The following is a 19,611-nucleotide window of genomic DNA, read 5'->3' on the forward strand; positions in this document are numbered from 1 at the left end:
CAGTTTGATATCTAGACCACTACATTTAAAAGACAGCACAAGATCTAAAATCAAATCAAATGTGATTTAATTTTAAAATCAATGGATGTCATATACTTGATCCGTTTATGGCTTCGAAATTGGGAATAACGACCTTTACAATGGCTCTTGAACGCAACGATTCACGTCCAACATGGCGGCGCAGCGGAGGAATTTCATGCAAAGCGTAAGTGAAAACCCAGCTGGTTATCACTCTCACTAACCTGTAAAGTTTCCTTTGATCTACTCTTGACGACTGTTTTGGTCTCAGTTATCTCTCCCGGGGAGTCGTCGTTGCTTGTCTGGACTCTTTTAGCCTATTCATGCCGTTGAAGTGATGCTAGTGCTAGCTAAATTAGTTGAGCTCATCCAGTGTTTTGCTAACAATTAGCTAGCTACCGAAATCACACTAATGCGACTTACTACAGTATGTAATCACCAAAGACAGGCGATATCACAGGAATTAGGAGGATATGGTCGATGCTAACTTCGCATTATCAGCCGTTTCTTTCAGATATCACGTTAAAGTGTGATGAGAAGTAGAAATGACTAACTAGCTACTTCAAAAACAGTGAACTAATGACTGACTGTAAGTTAGAGTTAAAATGACCAGGTGCTATTTGGTTAAACGCATCCTTGAGAGAGGGAAAGAAAAATGCTGTTTGTGGCTGTGAATGACCCACTCTTCGGTCGATCTCAAACTGGGCACATCAGACTGGAGGACTGGTTCCCAGTGACTCCATGAAGAGATGGTGTTGGTCTCTACAATGGCAATAGAGTATTCAGATTTAAAACAAGCGGTCTTTTATCAACCAGTAGACATCGTTCAGGGAATTTACACAGACTTCAATAACAAAGTTTGAAACTAAGCGGATCTTCCTGTTACACAACACAGACAGTAGCATATAGCGTTGGTGATGCTTTCAGGTAAGCCAGACCAAGGCAGTTTCATGCATGTCACACGTTTCTTTACTACTAAGTTCGCTGTGCTTTGCAATAAACTGCAAACTGTAGTAATATCTGCATGGGATAGCAACAGCACGCATTGAAATGTGCTTAAAAACAATGTAAAACACACAATAATAAAGGCAACAAAAAGTAAAAGAGGACCTCCTGTCCATCCAAAACAGCAGAAAGTAGACACATTTTTAGCTTTATAGGTGGAGAAGATTTTGTAAATTGCCCTGATTCCATATTAGACAAACAAATTAATGCTATTCTGATTTGCATGTATGCAGATATATTCTAAATGGTGTATTTATTTGGTGAACTCTGTTTCAAATTTTGATGTTTGCATTTTTTAAAATTTCTAATAATATTTTCTATCTTCTAGCATTGCGAGAGGGTTTCAAGCAGGAATTATTGCACCATTTTATAGGGAAAACACAGATTTTGACAGATGGCCGTATACTAGTTTAGCAAAAATATTTGTACAGAGAGTTAGTCAATTCTGTCTGAATATCCTGGATGAATGAAACTGTACTCCTGTGGTGTAACCTCAAGCAGATGTAAGCAAATATTGGATGAATATATTAACGTGAAACATACAGATCCCTACTCTATGCTTTGATGTATTTATACATTTTTTCCCCCCTCATTCACCATTTCTGCCTTAGCCGCATCAGAGCTGGACAGATGACCTGCCTCTGTGTCAGATGTGTGGGGTTGGCACAGCACCCAACTGTACGTACGGCTCTGATGGGAAAGGAACTCAGAGCCACCCCAACGAGGACGGACACCTCAGGTTCAGGTAAATACGAGCTTTGAGGTTATAGCAATTAAAATCATGCCAAGTAGGGCTGAACAGTTAATTACAATATTACTGAACTCTCATTATGGGCGAGTACAATATACAAATCACATTTTAAATTTTAAATGAAGCACAGTGGTGCACAAAAATCCTCTGGTCTATAAATTGTGTTTTTCAGACATAAGAGAACAGAGTTTGTTTGGTTTTTTTTTGCTCAAAACTCAAACAAAAATCACATCATTGTTCTTTTTGTTTGAGTGTCAAAATTACCGTTCCCAATTAAATTGTGACTCCTATGGCAGTTAGACTTTTTTGTGTGCTTTTCCTCAGCCTTGTGTCACTTTTGGATTGATAACCCCTGAGGAGGGCTCCACAGCAGTGATTCGTATTGTTTTCAGTGTTCATTATTTGAGAATGAATGTTAGATTAAATTAAGCCTCTTAGGTGCAGCATGTTGAAACAACTGTCAGCTGGCAGCATTGTGATATTGATGGTGCTCACTTTAAGAAGAAGCCTCTCTTGGTTGGATACTTGTTCACCCAAATATCCATCCGCTCATTTTATGGTACAACGTGTGTCTCTGAAGTGGAAAGTCGCCACCTAGATAAGTAGATTTCTGAATTAAATCAATGTGAAGACAAATACAGCACCCTCCATAATTATTGGCACCCCTAGTTAAGATGTGTTCTTTGGCTTCTCATGAATTCATTTTTTTTCTAACTAATATAGGACCACAATGAAAAAACGAGGAAAATCCAACCTTTAACTCGAGTGCATTTATTCAGTGGGGAAAAAATCACACATTAAGAAATAATTATTTTACATCAAATCATGTGTGCCACAATTATTAGCACCCCTGATGTTAATACTTTGTACAACCCCCTTTTGCCAACAAAACAGCACCTAATCTTCTCCGATAATACGTTTTTCTACAAATTTCAGTGTGAGAGTTTGCTTCTAAAATAAAAATTTAATTTATTTTATGGCTTCCAACACATCTTAACCAGGGATGCCAATAATTACAGAGGGCGCTGTATTTCTTCTCACGCTGGAAATAGGGATGGGTATCGTTAGGATTTTTACGATTCCGATTCTGATTTCGGTTCTGCTTATCGATTCCGGTTCCTAACGATTCCTTTTTTCGATTCTAAAATAGTAAAAATAAATGGCCAAATGTTTATTTAACCAAAGTAACTTTATTTCTTTACCTTATTAGAAAATTATTTTATCAGTATTCAAGTAGATATAAAGTCAAGTGCATTCAGAACATTGCAGCTGCCTTAAATTCAAAATAAAAGATCCCTCAGAAATCTGGGAAATAAAAAAGTAAAGTGCATCCATGTGCACTGTACATCCTGCACAGTGCACACAAGTCAAGCTTGTATCACTAGCACTTGTGTCGGGTGATGCCCGCAGTTTATCGAACACTGTGCAGTCTTTCAGCTCGATGCCATGCAGTCTTAAATGTTTTGTCAAATTTGACGTGCAACCTGTCTTGCAGCTAATTAGCGCATTGCATATATTGCACTTTCCTTTTTCGTCGCTTTGTTTTACAAAGTGCAGCCATACTTTGGAGCGTTTTCCAAACCCACGATCCATAGTTAGTGGCTAGCCGGTTAGCATAGCCAAAGCGTCTCCCTCTAGACGGCGTGACGTAATTACGTAATAGACGTGGTCTCCTCACGCGGTCTGGTCAGACACGACGTAAGGGAATACAGCGGATGATGATCTAAGAAATATTATGCGCCCAAGAACCGAAAAGCAGAACCGAAAATAAATATTTTTTTCGATGCTCGGTGGCCACCATTTTTTAATTCGGTTCCTACTCGGAACCGAATTTCGGTCCCCATCCCTAGCTGGAAATGTTTTTAGCCATGTCTTACGTAATGTCATTTTGCTTCTTCATTAAAATACCAGAAACAGACTTTTTAGTACTGAAGCACAAGGAACCATTAGTGCCACATCTTAATGTTTCTCTAAAATGTCAACGTTCGTTTACAGCATTAGCAAGCAAGTTTATTTATATAGCACCGTATACACTGAGGTTATTCAAAGTGCAGACAAAGGTCAAATAAAATAAACAGATAAAATACAAAACACAGCAAAAAAAGATTAAATAAAATATAAACAGACAAAGAAAAGTAAACAAAAAAACTATACAATAAAATAGACTAGAAATAATTCAAATTAAGTTAATAGAAGTGCAGGCAGTTTAAAGTAGACTTTATAACAGCACTGATAACTTGAAAACAGTAAAAACAATCACCATCTTCACTTTACTACAAATCTAATTCCAAGGGGAGATAATTCCTGCAGAATCAAGACTAGACGGCGCGAATGATCAGAGTTTTGGTCACCCCAAACCAACCAGTCTCTGCACATCCTCGAGACCCTCCAAACTTGTATGCAACAAACTGTCTGACATATTTTGGTCCCACACCATTTAGAGACGTATAGATAGTAAGATAAGTGGGTCTTAAACTTAATTTATACTTAACAGGAGGCCAGTGCAGGGATTTCAGATTCAGAGTAATGTGTTCTCCTGTCTTACTGTTTGTTGATGTTCTAGCAGCAGCTTTTTGATAAGTTGCAAATGTCTAATGGACCCATTAGAGAGTGCATTACAGGCCTCTACGCTTCAAGTAGTAAAATCATGAATTGTTTTTTTTTTTTACTCTCTAAATCTTGCTTGAACACAGAGTTTTACGGTTTGGCTATGCTGCAGAATTTCTCTTCCAAAATCTTCCACCGTGGGTCTGAGTAAATTATGTGTGTGTGTGACCGTACCTCAGTCATCAGTGAAGTTTTCCAGTTTGTGAATGCATGCTCATGAAAGCAAAAAGCAGGCACAATCACAGGAATGCTGAGTGTTTTACATGTTTCTGTTGTGGCTGCAGGCATGTCTTGTCTTATAAATAACTGATTGTCATTCATAAGTTGTTGCTTTTGGAGTAGATTCTGGTGTTTGATGGCCAGCAAATTTAGTCATGTCACCACATGAGGCAGCAGTAGTGATGCTGTGCGGTGTTTATTATTAAGCACTGAAGAAGCTACACACCCTGTCAAAAGTTTTGAGACAAGTTCTCATTCAAATAAATTAGAACCCGTCTCAAAACTTTTGACAGGGGGTGTACATGTGTCTCTCTGATATATTTGGGCAAAAATCAACACTGAAGGATTTTCAATATGTTGTATACAAATAGTCTGGTAACTATCAGTTTCTATTAATATATTTAGTTGTTCTCAAACATGACATGTCGCAAAATTCCAAATTATACACATCTAAATGTTTCGTTTTACAATTTCCTTTCACACAAAACATACTGCGCCACGAAGAGCACTGAGTAAACGATGTTTTTATATCCAAATGTTTACCGTCTTTCCCCTTTGAAGTTTGCTGTATTTTGTCTACCGATCAGAGGCGAGGATGGCTGTTTCCTGTACGGGGTTTTTAATGGTTATGATGGCAGCAGAGTCGCCAGTTTTGCTTCCCAGTGTCTGACGGCTGAACTGCTGCTGGGCCAGCTAAACTCCAGTCACACAGACAACGATGTCCGCAGGATCCTCACACAGGTCTGTGTCTGTACGCCTGCCTGTGTGCTTCTTTTACATGCTTCTTGATCGAAGTCTTCATGTTTTAGAAGGAACAGGAAATAATATTTTTACTCTGTATGGGAAGTTATGACTATGAAAGGAGCAAGATTTTTTCCAGTGTGTGATCTGACCACATATAGCTGTATGAAATTACCAGACATAAGAGGCATTATGGCCTCTGAGATTTGCTCTAATCACAGTTTTGCAAAACTATTTCCCAAATAAATAAATCCAGATATTATAATAAGTAGAGCTCTGTTTAGGAAATCTTAAGTTTATTGTTGCAAAGTAAACAATATAGAGATACATGTTACCAAAATGTAAGCAAGTTATTTCATGAATAAAAAACAACTTCACATGCCTTTAGGAGCTAAGTGTAAAAAGAGAGGGAGAAACCATTAACTTTGACCCTGCTGACGATTGAGCAAACAATGGTAGGCCAAACAGATCCCCACCCACCCTCTGGAAACATCCTGTGTTGTAAAATCACAGGGCACCGGGAGCTGGAGCACTGTTGGAACAGCTGCATTTCTGTCACTGCCATGTGTTCCTGTTGAGCTCTGCAATAGTTTACTGACTGAATCTGTCTTGAATTGTTTCTTTAGAGAGTTTCAGCTGCAAACCCCATTGCTTCACTTTCTTTCGGGCACTTAATTATTTTTCTCGATCCATTTCAAAAATGATTTTAATAAAATTAGTTTGCCTGAGCATACAAAAAGTGACAGAAATAGAATGATACTAAGAAAAGTGTGAGACTGGTGCAGTTTTTAAGGCAATCTGACCATCTGATAAACATTATTACTGAGTGTACCAGCAGCTTAAGTAACCTCTAAATCCAGTTATCACATAAATGACAGATCGGGTTATAAATAAATGGTAAATTGTAAGTAAAAATAGAAAGTAAAATGCCAAATTTTCAAAATATATGTTGATAATTATAGGTGCTAACAGAGTGGTTTTGAAAAACAGGAAGAAGAAGAAGGATCTGTTTTCTGAAGAAACTGAAGGGGATTTCTCAAAGTATTATTTATAGTGTTATGAGAAACAGACTGAGAGCCCTGTTTGTCATGAAGTCAATCTGTTGAAGTAATCACTCCGTATCAGGGATGTCAGTCTGCACATCTAACATGAACGGTGTTTGCAGAGCTTCATAGCTCTAACAATATGTGTCCACAGTCTGCTTCCAGTAGAAATCAAATCACAGAGGACAGACGAGCTGAACTGATGAACAGGCTGGCGAGGCTCCCTACTGTAGCGCATTGTTTTCTTATGGTAGCAAGACTAAAGTTCTTTTTGTGCACTGTGAAGCTGCAGAGTACGGTTGCTTATGTGCTTCACCAGAGCAGTGCAGGGGAGGTTTGACTGTGGACAACGCTTGCCATCACATTTTTATTTATTGTTTTTTTAAGTGGCGTTTGGACCGTGGACCCCTTTCTTTTTCAAACCGCTTAGAAAATCACTTTGTATTCCTCTCCTCAGATTTATGTGCACTGGATTGTAACAAAACAGCAGAAAAGAAGGCAGTTTGTGTCATTTTGTAGTTTAGAATATTAAGAACATGTTTCTGGCATAGATGTGTGGTCGTCATATTGCAGACTGACTGAGTGATCTGGACGTATGTTCTTGTTGCCGCAGGCCTTTGATGTGGTGGAGAAGAGCTTCTTTGAAACTATAGACGATGCTCTGGCTGAGAAAGCTCACCTGTCCAACTATCTCCTACCGCACAATGAGGTACACACACACACACACACATATAGATAGTGCAATGCGTATCGACAGATTTAGCTGAAAATTGATGAGATGAGTTCACCGTGGGTTTCCATAGCAACCACAGATTGCAGCATTAGTGTGTCAGCCATTGGAGAATGAGCTCGCTAAGTTCTAATTGGACCCATCACTCTGTTTCATTAGATAAGCCCGTCTCAGTTTTCCTTCTCTGTACTCGGCTCTCCCTGATCTGCTGCCTTCGCCTCTCTCTTCCCCTCGCCTATTTTCACCTTCTCTCAGTCTTTAGTCCTTTGTTTTTTTGTGCCTCACACACCGTTATATTCAGTACTGGTGTCATTACTCTTCTGGGAATATTTCAAGATAACGTTGGTCACTTTTTGGTGTTATTTCACCAAGAACAGTTAGGCATGATCTCCTTTGGTCTGTTCTCACTTTTCTTGATTTCTCATCTTGCTATTTCATGCTCCCTATGGGTTCTTACTCATCACTTATCCTTTTTTTTTCCCATCTCGCCTCCTGCCTCTTCCTTTTCCCTCCTCCACTAATCTTCCCTCACTTGTTTCCACTTGTGCTTTTATTACTCACCTCTTTTTTTTCACATTTTCACTTTGCTGCTTTTCTGCCATCAATCTGCCTTCTTGCACTGATTTTTCTTACTCTGTACTCCTCCCACTCGCTACATTTCCTTCTCCCTCTCCCATTTTTCTCTCTCTCGACGCCTCTCGGACGGTCAGAATGTGTCATTCCACCAGCTTTCTCCTCAGAGTCAGAAGGTGCAGGAGCGCCTGAAGGAGCTGGAGCAGGAGGTGTCGGGAGGCGCGATGGCCGTGGTGGCGCTGATCCTCAACAACAAGCTCTACATCGCTAATGTTGGTAGGGATGCACATGTGTGTAGACAGACTTCAGATGTTTTGATAGTGATATTGCTCAGGTTTGCATTACAGTACTTACATTTTACTGCAGAGCCATTTTAAGCATCATAAGCGATTGGTGAATATGTGACCGCATCCAATAGCTGCTTCAGAATCTGCTTTGCGCCAGCAGATGTCAGACTTTACACAGATATGTATTTAAATACTGACACGACAGCTCAACCACAATGTAAAACATGGGTCAGTGGGCTGTTGTTGGCATACGGAAAATTGGGAATTCAAAGTTAATGAGTACTTGATAAGTCTCAGTTAAATATTAAATTCAGTGTCAAATAGAGTCACTGCACTTGCACATTTACATAAGTTAACCACGGCTTGCATTTTCTATTTTTTTATTAGTTTTTTTTGTTGTGGGGATTTTGTAGAGCTTGTAATAATGAAATAACGATTAATGTAAACAATATTTATGTAGCAAACAAAAGCAGCGGCAGAGCAAAAGAGGCAAAGCTGATGTTCCTTCGTTTGCGATTTCGTTGCAGTTAGCTACCTTAAAGAGACGCAAGTGGCTGTAAAAACAGACATCGAGGTAATGGACGTGCACATGTAGCCTCCATGGGACAAAACCATTTAACCAGCACTGAAAAGAGCTTAAGATTCCAAATAGCAGGTTTTATTTTCTGGTTTGGCCTTGGAGAATAACTGAAACCGGTGGGGCAGATGCCACAAATGTTACAAACTGGTACATGACATCATCTGGCCCTCAAACCAGTGCTGTCAAAACAGTGCTGTCAAGCTCCCCTTTTAAGCCACGAAGCCCCCATCTCATCAGAGAGGACGCTGCTGCTATTTTTAGCAGTGCAAGCTAATGCTGCATGAACAGCATCAGCTCCAGGCATGACTGGTCCAGCTGAAGCTTTTTGCCTTATTTGTGCTTTTTAATTCACAACTTTCTGTAGCTTTTGCATTTAGCACGCTGCCCCATGATAGTTAGCAATCTTTTAAAAAAAATATACTGTAAAGGTCCACTTAAGGAGCAGTTTTTTGTGGAGGCCGTCTGATGCAGAAAACAGAAGAGGTGACGCAACAGCAAAGCCATCCTGCCCCTCTGATACAATCATTAGCCTTTCTTTGTGTTGCTTCTATGTGTCAACATTTTAAATGTTGTTTAAAATTATGAGGAAAACAAATTCACTGCTTTAAAAGATGAGAATATTTTAAAGGACCTTCTTTGTGTCCAGGGCGACGTGCACACTGCCCAACTCAGTGAAGTGATGCTTCCTGCACAGTTAAAGATGGTCATGTGCCTACATCTTTTATTTTACAGCCAGTAGTGACTTGGGAAGGCCAAACCTGTACACAAACGCACTGTTTGCATTGTTTTGCAATGCCTCTGAAATGCATAAGGAAAAAATATAATAGACACAGAATTCCCCGTTAGCAAACATGTGCTTTACACATTGTGCAAAAAGTTTATATCTAAAGAGATCGAGAAATTTGTTCCCGCGGGATGTGTTTTCTGTGGCCTGCAGGGACATGTTAGAATTATAATAACGTCCTTTGTTCAAACATACCTACAAGCTTCAGTCACTGTAATTTTATTCCTGTTGCCAAATGACATTCTTGCAGACTTTATAGCTCGGTTCTCTGTATGTTTCCGTGTGTGTGTGTGTGTGTGTGTGTGTTCAGATTCCTACCTTACAGCTTTAACTTTAAAACATAAAAAGCAAAAGAAACGTCTTTCATCAATATTGTACTACGGAATCCGCAGGCCCTTTTGGATCTTTATATGTGAGGAAGTTCAAATGAGACAGTGGGAGTCAGACATTCCCACAGACACAGGAGCTCTAAGCAGCCGCACTCATTTCTTAGAAGGATTTCACTTTGAGAATGATCAAAGTTAATGCCAAGACTCCCGCTGCTGCATATTGAGATTGTTATTATACAACTGGAAACTTTTGATATTCCTATTTCTGCTGTATTTAATCAGTAATCAAGAGTATGAATCTTACTGTAGTGATGCCCTCATTCAAAGTGAGATTAAGTGTTTGCTAACCCCTTAAATGCAGTGTTTTAGATGTTTCTGTATTTTTTTTTTACATCTTTAATTCTTGGGTAGGCAGAGGAAAAGAGCCCCTCACCCTCACTCTGGGTTTCATTTTCTTTTGTCCTCAAGGACACAGTGCACTGCAAAAAAAGAGGGGGGATAGTAATTAGTAGTGGGTAGAAAGGGGGACCGTTCTCCCCACTGGCTCTTTGTGTGAGGGTCAGGAGTTCAAAGTTAACAGAACATGAGTCCCAGGGCAGCTTAAACATAAGAGTAAGTGTGCTCAATAAAGCACTCCCAGCTGTGTGTTGATGTGGAATTCATTTGACAGTTAAGGTCATAGAACCCATAATTTGAGCTGGGAGTGGGAGTGTGTGGCGTGGGCCAATATGTGAACGCTCAACATCAGATATGGTTAGCTATTCTAGCAGCTTAACAACTTTATTTTTGCACTTATTAACATGGAAAAATGCTTAGACAATGAGTAGATGGGGTTTGCAATCAGTTTTAAACTGCCCGATTAACACACGTGGTCACATGGGCCCCTGCCAGTGTAGTGGTGCTGATTATATGGTCTGTGAATTAGAAGAGCAGCATACACAGCTCCAGGCGTTTTCAGAACACACAGTTTGGTTCAAGATGGGAGTGATCTGGAACTGTATCAAGCTTCTGCTCAGTGGCCCAGAAGTATTAAAATAAAAGTGAGTTAATCGTTGATTCATTCCTGGTCACTTTTTGTGTGACTTTGTCGGCAAATAATTCATATGTAGCTTTTCAGCAGTACTACAGCATCTTAGCTGATTAATTGGTGATGATTTTGACCTGTCAGTCAACTCAAGACAACATCAGTGCATGTCTGTCTCTGCATCATTGTTGTGTGCAAAAATTAGAAAGTTAAATGTGTTGTGATTATGATCAAGGGTGTTTTGTTTTCCTTCAATGTTAAAATACAGTGTCCTGTTTTATATGCTAAACCTTTTTGTCATGAAGTTTATTAATGTTTAATTTACAGTGAAGATCCGTTTGCTTCACAGAGATGAGATTTTACCTTGTGTTGATGTTGACTCACCTTAAATATATTTGTGGTTCCAGGTACCAACCGTGTCCTGCTGTGCAAGTCCAGCAGTGACGGCCAGAACCAGGTTCTTCAGATTGGTCGACCGCACAGTACTGATAATGAGGATGAGCTGCAGAGACTGGCTGCATTGGGTAAGATGCACAGATATGTAGATGGTTGTCGGGGAAAGATGATGGAAATGGAAGGAGGATACGTCAACTAGGCAAAAATCATTAAACCACTCAAACATTATACACCGATCAGCCGCAACGTTAAAACCACTGACAAGTGAATAATATTGATTATCTTGTTGCTTTGTAATGTTTTGCTGGAAAGTCTTGGCTCCTGTGGATGTTGCTGTAACACAAACCACCCATCTAGACACTGTTGCAGTCCAAGCACATCCTCCCCAGTGGTAGCAGCCTCTCCCAGCTGGACAATGTGCCAGGCCACACCAAAAACACTGCTCAGCAATGACTCAGGGAGCACAACAAAGAGCCCAAAGCTTTCAGCTGGCCTCCACACTTCCCAGATCGAGCATCGGTGGAATGCAGGGAAGTACACCCAAATCATAGAGGCCCAACTCTGCAATCTGCAGGATTCCAGAAACACCAGTGCAGACACCTCAGGGCGGCTGCAGATGTGCTGTGCTGGTGCTCCAGTGCATCAGAGCTGTTTCGGTGCCACAAACAGGACCTATGTGGGATTTGGCTGGTGGTGCAGTCGACATTCAATAACTGACTCTGTTGTAAACTAACATTTCTGACACTTAGAAATTATTATTATTATGCAGAGGTTTAAACAGAGAACATTGTTGCAGGAATGTCGCATTCCAAATTCAGGTGCAGTTCAAATATACTGGCAAAATAAATCACAATAAGAACTGCTCTCAGAAACAGTGTCAGTATAATAACCTCGGTGCACTTGTTTAAGCGAGATTTCTTTTCCAGATCATTTTAGGAAATTAGTGTGTTTTATTTCTGTAGATGCTGATTACATTTAATTTATGCCCTAATTAGATCTCAGCTGGGGCAAAAATTAGAAATGGAATGTTGAAGCACGCTGGGCATTTAGAATTCTGAGTCGAGTATGCCTTAGTACACGACAGGATGGATATTTCACATGGTCTGGTAGATGTCCTCATTAACAGGCTGTCTCTTTCTTTTTATACTTCACTGAATGCACTGCTCTGTCTTTTTTGGCAATCCACAAGAAGGAACTTGAAGGGCGGTTGGAGAGCGCAGTCCTCAATATGCACTATATAAAGTGCAATATTAAAGAAAGCAATCAGAATCTGCAGCAAAATTTTAATTGTCCTTCCTTTGCCCGTGCTTCACGTCTGCACCACGCTTCATTCAACCTTAGCTCCTGTGGATGTTATTGTCAAATAGCAGCCGGGTAGTTTTTACATAATGTTACTGACAGACAGACAAACAACAATCAAAACACGGTAACACAATTTACTTTGGATTTTTAGAAGATTATTTGTTATTTAAATAGCTTTCATGCATTTATGAATAGATTTTATGTTAGATTTTTCTTTTTTGGTTCTGTCAGATGGATAGAAATTTAATCTGGTCACATAGGCATTGAACTATTAGGTTAGCACAGTAGCAGAGACACCTTAGCTCACTTTATATTCCTTGCGTTTTGTGCAGAACACAGAGCTTGACACATATACGCCCATTAGTGCAGACTAAATGCCACAGAAATGCGCTGGGAGCCATCCATCCATGGCGGACAGCCAAGCTAATGGCCCTGTAAAGAGAGTCGTATATGTAACAGAAAATATATACATTACGATTAGCTTAGCGGAAAAAGCATTAGGTGCAGCGTGGCACCTGTAATGGATATAATAATGGATATAATGGTGAATTAGCTGCGTTGTTTCTCAGCATTTCACAGCACACCATTAGCGCGGACAGAACGCTCCGTCTCTCCTCGTTCTCTTGCTCCTCTCCGGTTTGAAATCGCATAATTCTTCTGTTTTTCAGAATGATTCTCTGAATGATTTAAAAGAAATGACAGTCATTCCATTCACCCAGGCCAAGGTGACCCCTCCTCTCATGTTTTCATCCACCCTCAAATGCACATATGCATCCCTCTCCCCCTCACCTCCTGCTTCTACTTGTGGCTCTTGTCTTATTGCTTTATCCTCCCCTTCCTCGTAGAAAAATATGCTGCCCCGCCCTCTGCTCTCCTAATCTCATCTCCTATATGTCCTCACTTTCTGCTCCTCTTTGTGTCCCATCCTCTCTTCCCTTCCTCTAGGTGTGGATTCGGCTCGTGCAAGGCAAGCGGGGCAAATTGCAGGACAGAGCAGCACCAGGAGGCTCGGAGACTACCGGGCCAAATTTAACTACAATGAAATCGACCTGCTCAGGTGAATTCACAATATTGCACAAACCATAAGTGGGGACATCGGGTTCCTACTCTTGTTTTTGTTTGGTTTGCTCCTTGCCCTTTCTTCTCCTTCTACTATGTGTGAGTTTAGTCCGTTTATCAAATTCAAAATCCCAAACATCTTGAATCGGTGAATTGAAACGCACAGCAGCTGTGAATGCATCTCTTCCTTTTCCTTGCTCATTGTCTACCTTTGTAGCATGTTATTTGTGCATGTTGGCATGAAAGACTGTGTATAAATTAGTCAGATGTATTATACCAAAAGATGGTACAAAGTCAGCTGGAGGTTAAAGTAAAAATAAAACAAAACAATAAAGCTCGCTAATAAATACATTTTATTTAGTTTGCTGAATTTAGAAACAAAAATCCAAAATCAGTTTTGTGTTTTTATGAGGAGCTATGTGCTGCAGCTGTTTGTTGGCCAGACTTATTCGAGTCTGTTGCTTCCCACACAACAATCGAACAAACCAGATATAACATGACATTTAATAATATTTAAAAGAGCTGGGAGGCAGGCTAGTTGTCACCCCCCTCCCTGCTGCCAGTCTTTATTTTAAACTAAGTTTCTCACACACAGGATCGAATTTTAAATTGTGCATACAGATGGGAAAGTGCTACAAATTTTCTCATATGTCTCTCAGCTGGAAAGAAAACTCAAGGGGAATTATGGCCGCTCACGAAACATTTTAAAGTAGTTTTCCTTTCTGACTTACTATCAGTGTGTGTACTCAGCAGTACCTGGACAGTGATGGCTCTGTCTTCACTTATGATCAGATCTGACTCTGTTCCAGCATCTCTTTTACCACAGCTGAGCCTCTTGAAATTCCATGATCCAGGGGCTCCCTCTCCCACACTTCTCATTTCCTGTTCTCGTCTGCGGTCCAGGCCAAGCAAATCAGTCTGAGATACCTACAAGTCATTCCAATTGTATTTCTCAAGAAAACCCACAGTGGAATCTTTGTAGAATTTCCTCTTAATGCCATCAGAGGGTTTGCAGGAAATTTGATGTGGACCAAGTGTAAGTGATTATTTGAATGTTTGAGATTAGCAGGGTTTATTATATGTGGGTCAGGCACACTTATGTCACTTCTTCATGTCAGGTCCTACCTCTTTCTCTTTTCTGATGTCTACAAGTGTCTCGTCCCGTCTTGACTTTATTTCCTTTAATTGAAATGTCACAAATTTCTCTGCGGCTCCACTTGTGTCTCTTGCTTCCCTGCTTGTTCTGATCTTTTGCTCTCTTGGATGTTAATTTAACCACAGATCTATCTATCTTCTCCTGTCCTCCTCCACGTTAGTGCGGCCAAGACAAGGCCAATCATTGCAGAGCCAGAGATTCATGGCAGCCTGTCTTTGGATGGCGTGACGGGGTTCTTGTTGCTGATGTCAGAAGGTCTAATAAATGCCCTTGAGTCTGCCCACGGCCCCGAACAGGCCAATCAGGTTAGTGCGTTCATCTCGACATCATCATCCCACCTCAGCGACTTTGCATCCATTTTTTTAAGTGTTCAATCCCTGCACTAAATGTTTGTTTTCCTTCGTTTTCCAAAACCACCTACGCTGCATTTTATCTTTCTTTAACCTACATCTGTTCTCTTTACCTTCCTGTCCACTTCCGTCTTTCTTTCCCACACCTCCTTCCATCTCCTCCTACTTCTGTTCTCCTTTCAGTGATGTCATGTTTCTGTTACAGTCTTTTTCTGTCGCAGTCCGCTGCAGGTTTCTTTCCTTCATTTATGCTGTTTTTTTCCCCCTGGCTTCTTGTTCTTCTCATGTCTTCTCACCTTTCAAGCCTTTTAATTCTCCTCATCTTCCTCAGTTCTTTAACTCCAGCATTAATCTCTCTCTCTGACCCCCTGTCTCCTGTGCTGTCCATTGTAGGAAATTGTTGCCATGGTAGCAGCAGAGCTGGCCCAGCAGACCAGTCTGGAGGCAGTGTCTCAGTCGGTGGTGGAGCGGGTCAAGCGGCTCCACCATGACGTCTACGTGTCTGGGCGTCAGAGGGCGGCCTACTGTTCCCGGCACGAAGACATGACCCTGCTCATCCGCACACTCAACTACCCACTGGCCGATGCAGCGCTGACGCCCACACAGGGTAGGCGTCTGCATTCTGAGATTTGTTGACTTTTCATGCAGAGTCCGTCGAGGGAACAGACCTCTGTACCGGCTACACCAACGCCATGTTCCTCATTTAAAACTTTCATATTTAAAGTCAGATGGGAAATGTATTATTCATGGAGAAGCTTGAAAAAGGTTGGCCAATGCTTCCAACCCATTTGACTTGTATTCCTTTAAAACCAAGCCAGCTCATAACCCCTGATCAAAGGTTGCATATTTCTGTGCATATCGTTAGGCAAATGGTAATTTTTCTTCTCGTCTTACATTTTTAAGCCACCACCAAAGAAAAACTACCAAAGATGAATGTTTTAAAAAAAAAATCGGGCAAATCTAAGCTCACTTCAAGCTATCAGTTTTCAATGACGGACTTCAGTGTCAGATACGTATTTAATCAACATTTAGTTAAACACTGGATTGCATTTGGCAGATAACCAGTTTTACATTGGGTATCTGCCAAATGCAGACTGGGATCGGGCCAGAGAAACTTTATCAGCGCACCGGTAAAAATTAGAACCAAATTGAAAGTAAATAAATGACAAAAGAATCTCGTTGGATTGTGATTATACTTAATTTTTGTGGTTGGTTTATGAGGCATGGATTAAAATGAGTCCTGCACTGAAAACATAAGCAGTGGAGAACGTGCACTTTACAAGAGATCTTTAAAAATGTCTGTCTACATCTGTGCGGTCGGCCTTTGGAGAAAGAATTGAGTGGCGTAGCAAAGATTACCAGTAAGAGTCAAAATAACAAGGACCAAGCAGAGAATACCAAGGTAACTCTAGGTTCCCAAGATGCCCGTTTTGTGGTGAGCCTGCACACTAGTTTCAGTGTTTTTCCTGGTAAAGAGTACTTGTATAGAAGTCAAACAAATGGTGTGCGTCATACATCTTCATTACAGAACAAGTGAGCGGCAGCCTTTAACTTAGTGTTTGTGGAAGCTTCTCAGTGGCTCTGGAATGAACAGGCTTCAGCATCTCATGGTACTTTATTTAGAATATTTTTTCTGTGATCCCTGCGCTTCTTTCAGGTGGTCGTATTTACCCCGTGTCAGTGCCCTACTCCAACAGCCAGAGCACCAGTAAAACCAGTGTCACTCTTTCACTGGTCATGCCCTCACAAAGTACCCTCACCAATGGAACCAACACTGCGTCTACCCTGGAGGAAGGCACGCCCACGCCAGGGTAAGCTTTAAGTCTCCTGCTAAGAATGCTTTGAATTAGCTGAATTCGTGCTTTTCGACCCTCTGCTGTTGTGTTTTCGCTGTACAAACCACTCTCTCTTCTCACCGCCGTAGAGTGGGTGCTCTGGGTGAGCTTTATTCTGGCTCCACACTACCCCCCCCTGCTGTTACGTTTATTTTGGGTGTATTTTAAATAAGCAAGATTCTCTACTCCCTCATCCCTCCCTTGCTATATTTATTTTAGGTAAGCTTGATTTTCACTCCCCTGCGTCCCTCCGCTGCTTATTTATGTGTGAGCATAGTTTTCACTTCCCCATAGTTCTGCTGCTGTGTGTTCTGTGTGTCGTCTCACGTTCCCTTTCACAGGCTGGAATGAAAAGACTTAAATACAGCTGGAAAAGTATTGTAATATTGAACCTCCTCACACACAAAGTTTATACCATACGCAGCTGTTGACGCATATAGACAGGATTCTCTTAGTACTCAGTCATGTTGTGTTGTGGAAAATGTACGTTTTTTCTTATTTTATTATCCCCCGCCTCCATGAAGTGGAAAAGGGGGATATAGGTTTGGCCTCCGTCCGTCCGTCCGTGCGTCTGTCATGAAGGGGACAGCTTTTCTCGGAAACTATTACAGCTAGGATTACGACATTTAGTGTGTAGCTTCACACCATGGACACTTTGATCAAGTTCGAAAATGAGACCTGTGCGATAATATTTAACAGAGTTATGGCCCTTTATCACTATTTTGGATATAGACTCATAGACATCACATGTGGCGGGGGATATTGATGACCATGTCGTCTTGTTTTGCATTGCATGTGCAGAAAGCCCACCATTGCTACTGCTAACACTGTGAAAAAAGCAGGTTGCCATAGTAACATTACATATCAGTGCCAGTAAAACATTATTACAGCACTGAAATGTCAGTTAAAGTTAAAAAAAATGCAAGTATAATCAGAAGCATGTACTGTGATGATCAAAGTACTCATTGCAGAGAAATGTCTCATGTGACAGGAATACTATAATAGAGTGTATTGTATCATCATCACCCATGCATTACTGTAAACAAGATTTTACTGTTATAGTAAGCTGGACTGCCTGGTCCTCAAAGAACCAGAATTGATGAGGATTTTCTGAATAAGACAGATGATACCCAAACCTAGCAATAGGTGGTAATTGTATGAAGGCATGAGTTAATTATATGTGAGAGAACATGAATGATTGACAGCCACTGTTTGCATGTTTGAAATGAGCTTTTACCCTGTCAGATTTCTCCCTTGAAGCAGCCGTTAGTGTATTAGAACTGAGCATGATTAGTACTCGGTGTGCAGCTTCACATTTTACTTCTAGCTGCCGCTTTAGACCGCTGCATGCGCACATTTTCGTTCTCCTTTTCTTCCCTCTGCTCAGTCACCCTCAAGGATTGCCTCTCCATCTCTTCTGCCTTTATGAGTTCCACTCTGTTCCCGTCTGTCACTCACTGTCTGACTCACATCTATATTTCTCTTCCTTATGGGCCCCGACTTGCCAAAATCCGCCCTGCGTCCTACGCTCTGTCCTTGCCTCTCCTCTTTCCACTCCTTCAGCACGTTTCACCCCACTACCTGCCAAGCTTCCGTCGACATCCTGCAGCCCATAATTGAACTCCCTCTTTCCCCCCTTTCCCCCCGCTCCCCTCTCCCTCCACTCCCTTCCTCCACCTCCCTCTTTTCTCTCTCCACCACCCCTCTTCCTCCTCCACGTCCTCTCCCTGTATCCACTTCTCTCCTTTGTCTCTCCACCCACGACACGGACCCCTTCCCCTCCTCCGGCACCCCCACTTCCTCCTCCTCCATTCCCACCCTCATACCCGTCTCCTCGTCTCCCTCCACCCTCCCCCACCACCCATCTTTCTTCTCCTCCTTCGACTCCTCCACTCTCCCCAGCAGTCAGAGCCCCACAGCCACCCTCCAGTCCACCAACACCCAGACACAGAGCTCCAGCTCCAGCTCGGGAGATGGAAGCCTGTTCCGTCAGAGAGGGAGCCAGGCGGCGCAGCCCGACGAGACGGGCAGGGTGCCGCCCTACGTGGACTTCACCCAGTTTTACCGTCTTTGGGGAGGCGACCACAGCGACAGCCAGAGCACCCAGGGAGGCCTGGGACCCCAGTGAGGAGGCTGCAGGGTGTCATCTGGAAAGAGACAGACTGGATTTTCTTGCAGCAAGGAGGCACATGGATTGTGAAGGGAAAACCCTTTTAAAAAGTGTTTGGGATGACTGGTGAAATGCTATTAATGTATCATAACTAGACCTAAAGGTGCATGGGAATACAGGAGGAAAGGACAGGGGTTCACACCATCCTAGTAGACGGGGGATGAAACAGTGAGCCAGGGGTATTGATGTTTGCCCCTCTGTGATATACAAAGGGTTGTGAGTGAATATATGTATCCAGATTGTAGCAATTACTGTCAGATGTTAACGCAGGAAAACAGGAAATCATGGGATTTGTGGAGCTGAGCATAATTCTATACTGTAAGGCCTTAGAATGGAATGAATGGATGCATTTAAAAGTACTTTTTTATTTGTAATGAAAATATATCTCCAGATTAAGTGACAGATTCTCTGGGCTTTACTTTTTCCAAACAACTCTCCCATAACGCGTCACTTTGATGTCCCGTCTTCCATCAGCCTTTATCCTGAAGATCCAGTGTTGGGACTCGTTACTAGAACACCTTTTGGCTTCTTCTAAAAGTCTACGCAGCAGGCCTTTAACATTGATATTTTAGTTTAAATGTAATCAGAATGTTGGCATCTTCTTGAAGAAAAAGAATTCTTAGAATACATCAGTACATGTGGTATATTGCTT

The 19,611-nt window shown here is 41.5% G+C and overlaps 1 protein-coding gene across 2 annotated transcripts; it reads left to right on the plus strand.

The window, feature by feature from the left end:
• The first annotated feature begins 151 nt into the window (after positions 1-151).
• On the plus strand, positions 152-19,359 carry tab1 (TGF-beta activated kinase 1/MAP3K7 binding protein 1). Of its 2 annotated transcripts, none has more exons than XM_022210001.2 (11): positions 152-205; positions 1,635-1,768; positions 5,188-5,341; positions 6,998-7,093; positions 7,825-7,963; positions 11,099-11,215; positions 13,335-13,446; positions 14,765-14,909; positions 15,348-15,561; positions 16,612-16,765; positions 18,692-19,359. In XM_022210001.2, the coding sequence occupies exons 1-11, from the start codon at positions 173-175 to the stop codon at positions 18,915-18,917; spliced, it is 1,524 nt and encodes a 507-aa protein (XP_022065693.1). In that variant the 5' UTR covers positions 152-172; the 3' UTR covers positions 18,918-19,359. The 2 variants fall into 2 exon arrangements, with proteins under 2 accessions (XP_022065693.1, XP_022065694.1); XM_022210002.2 differs by having other exon boundaries at positions 18,695-19,359.
• The last annotated feature ends 252 nt before the right edge of the window (positions 19,360-19,611 follow it).

The sequence above is a fragment of the Acanthochromis polyacanthus genome, chromosome 3 (genome assembly GCF_021347895.1).
Source record: "Acanthochromis polyacanthus isolate Apoly-LR-REF ecotype Palm Island chromosome 3, KAUST_Apoly_ChrSc, whole genome shotgun sequence".
NCBI classification, from domain to species: Eukaryota; Metazoa; Chordata; class Actinopteri; family Pomacentridae; genus Acanthochromis; species Acanthochromis polyacanthus.

Bases quoted from the DNA above. Each gene is read 5' to 3' on its own strand.
- tab1 (XM_022210001.2), top strand. From the start codon at position 173: ATGGCGGCGCAGCGGAGGAATTTCATGCAAAGC. The intron at 13,447-14,764 runs GTGAATTCACAA...CCTCCACGTTAG, and splicing joins AATGAAATCGACCTGCTCAG to TGCGGCCAAGACAAGGCCAA. The intron at 16,766-18,691 runs GTAAGCTTTAAG...CACTCTCCCCAG, and splicing joins GAAGGCACGCCCACGCCAGG to CAGTCAGAGCCCCACAGCCA.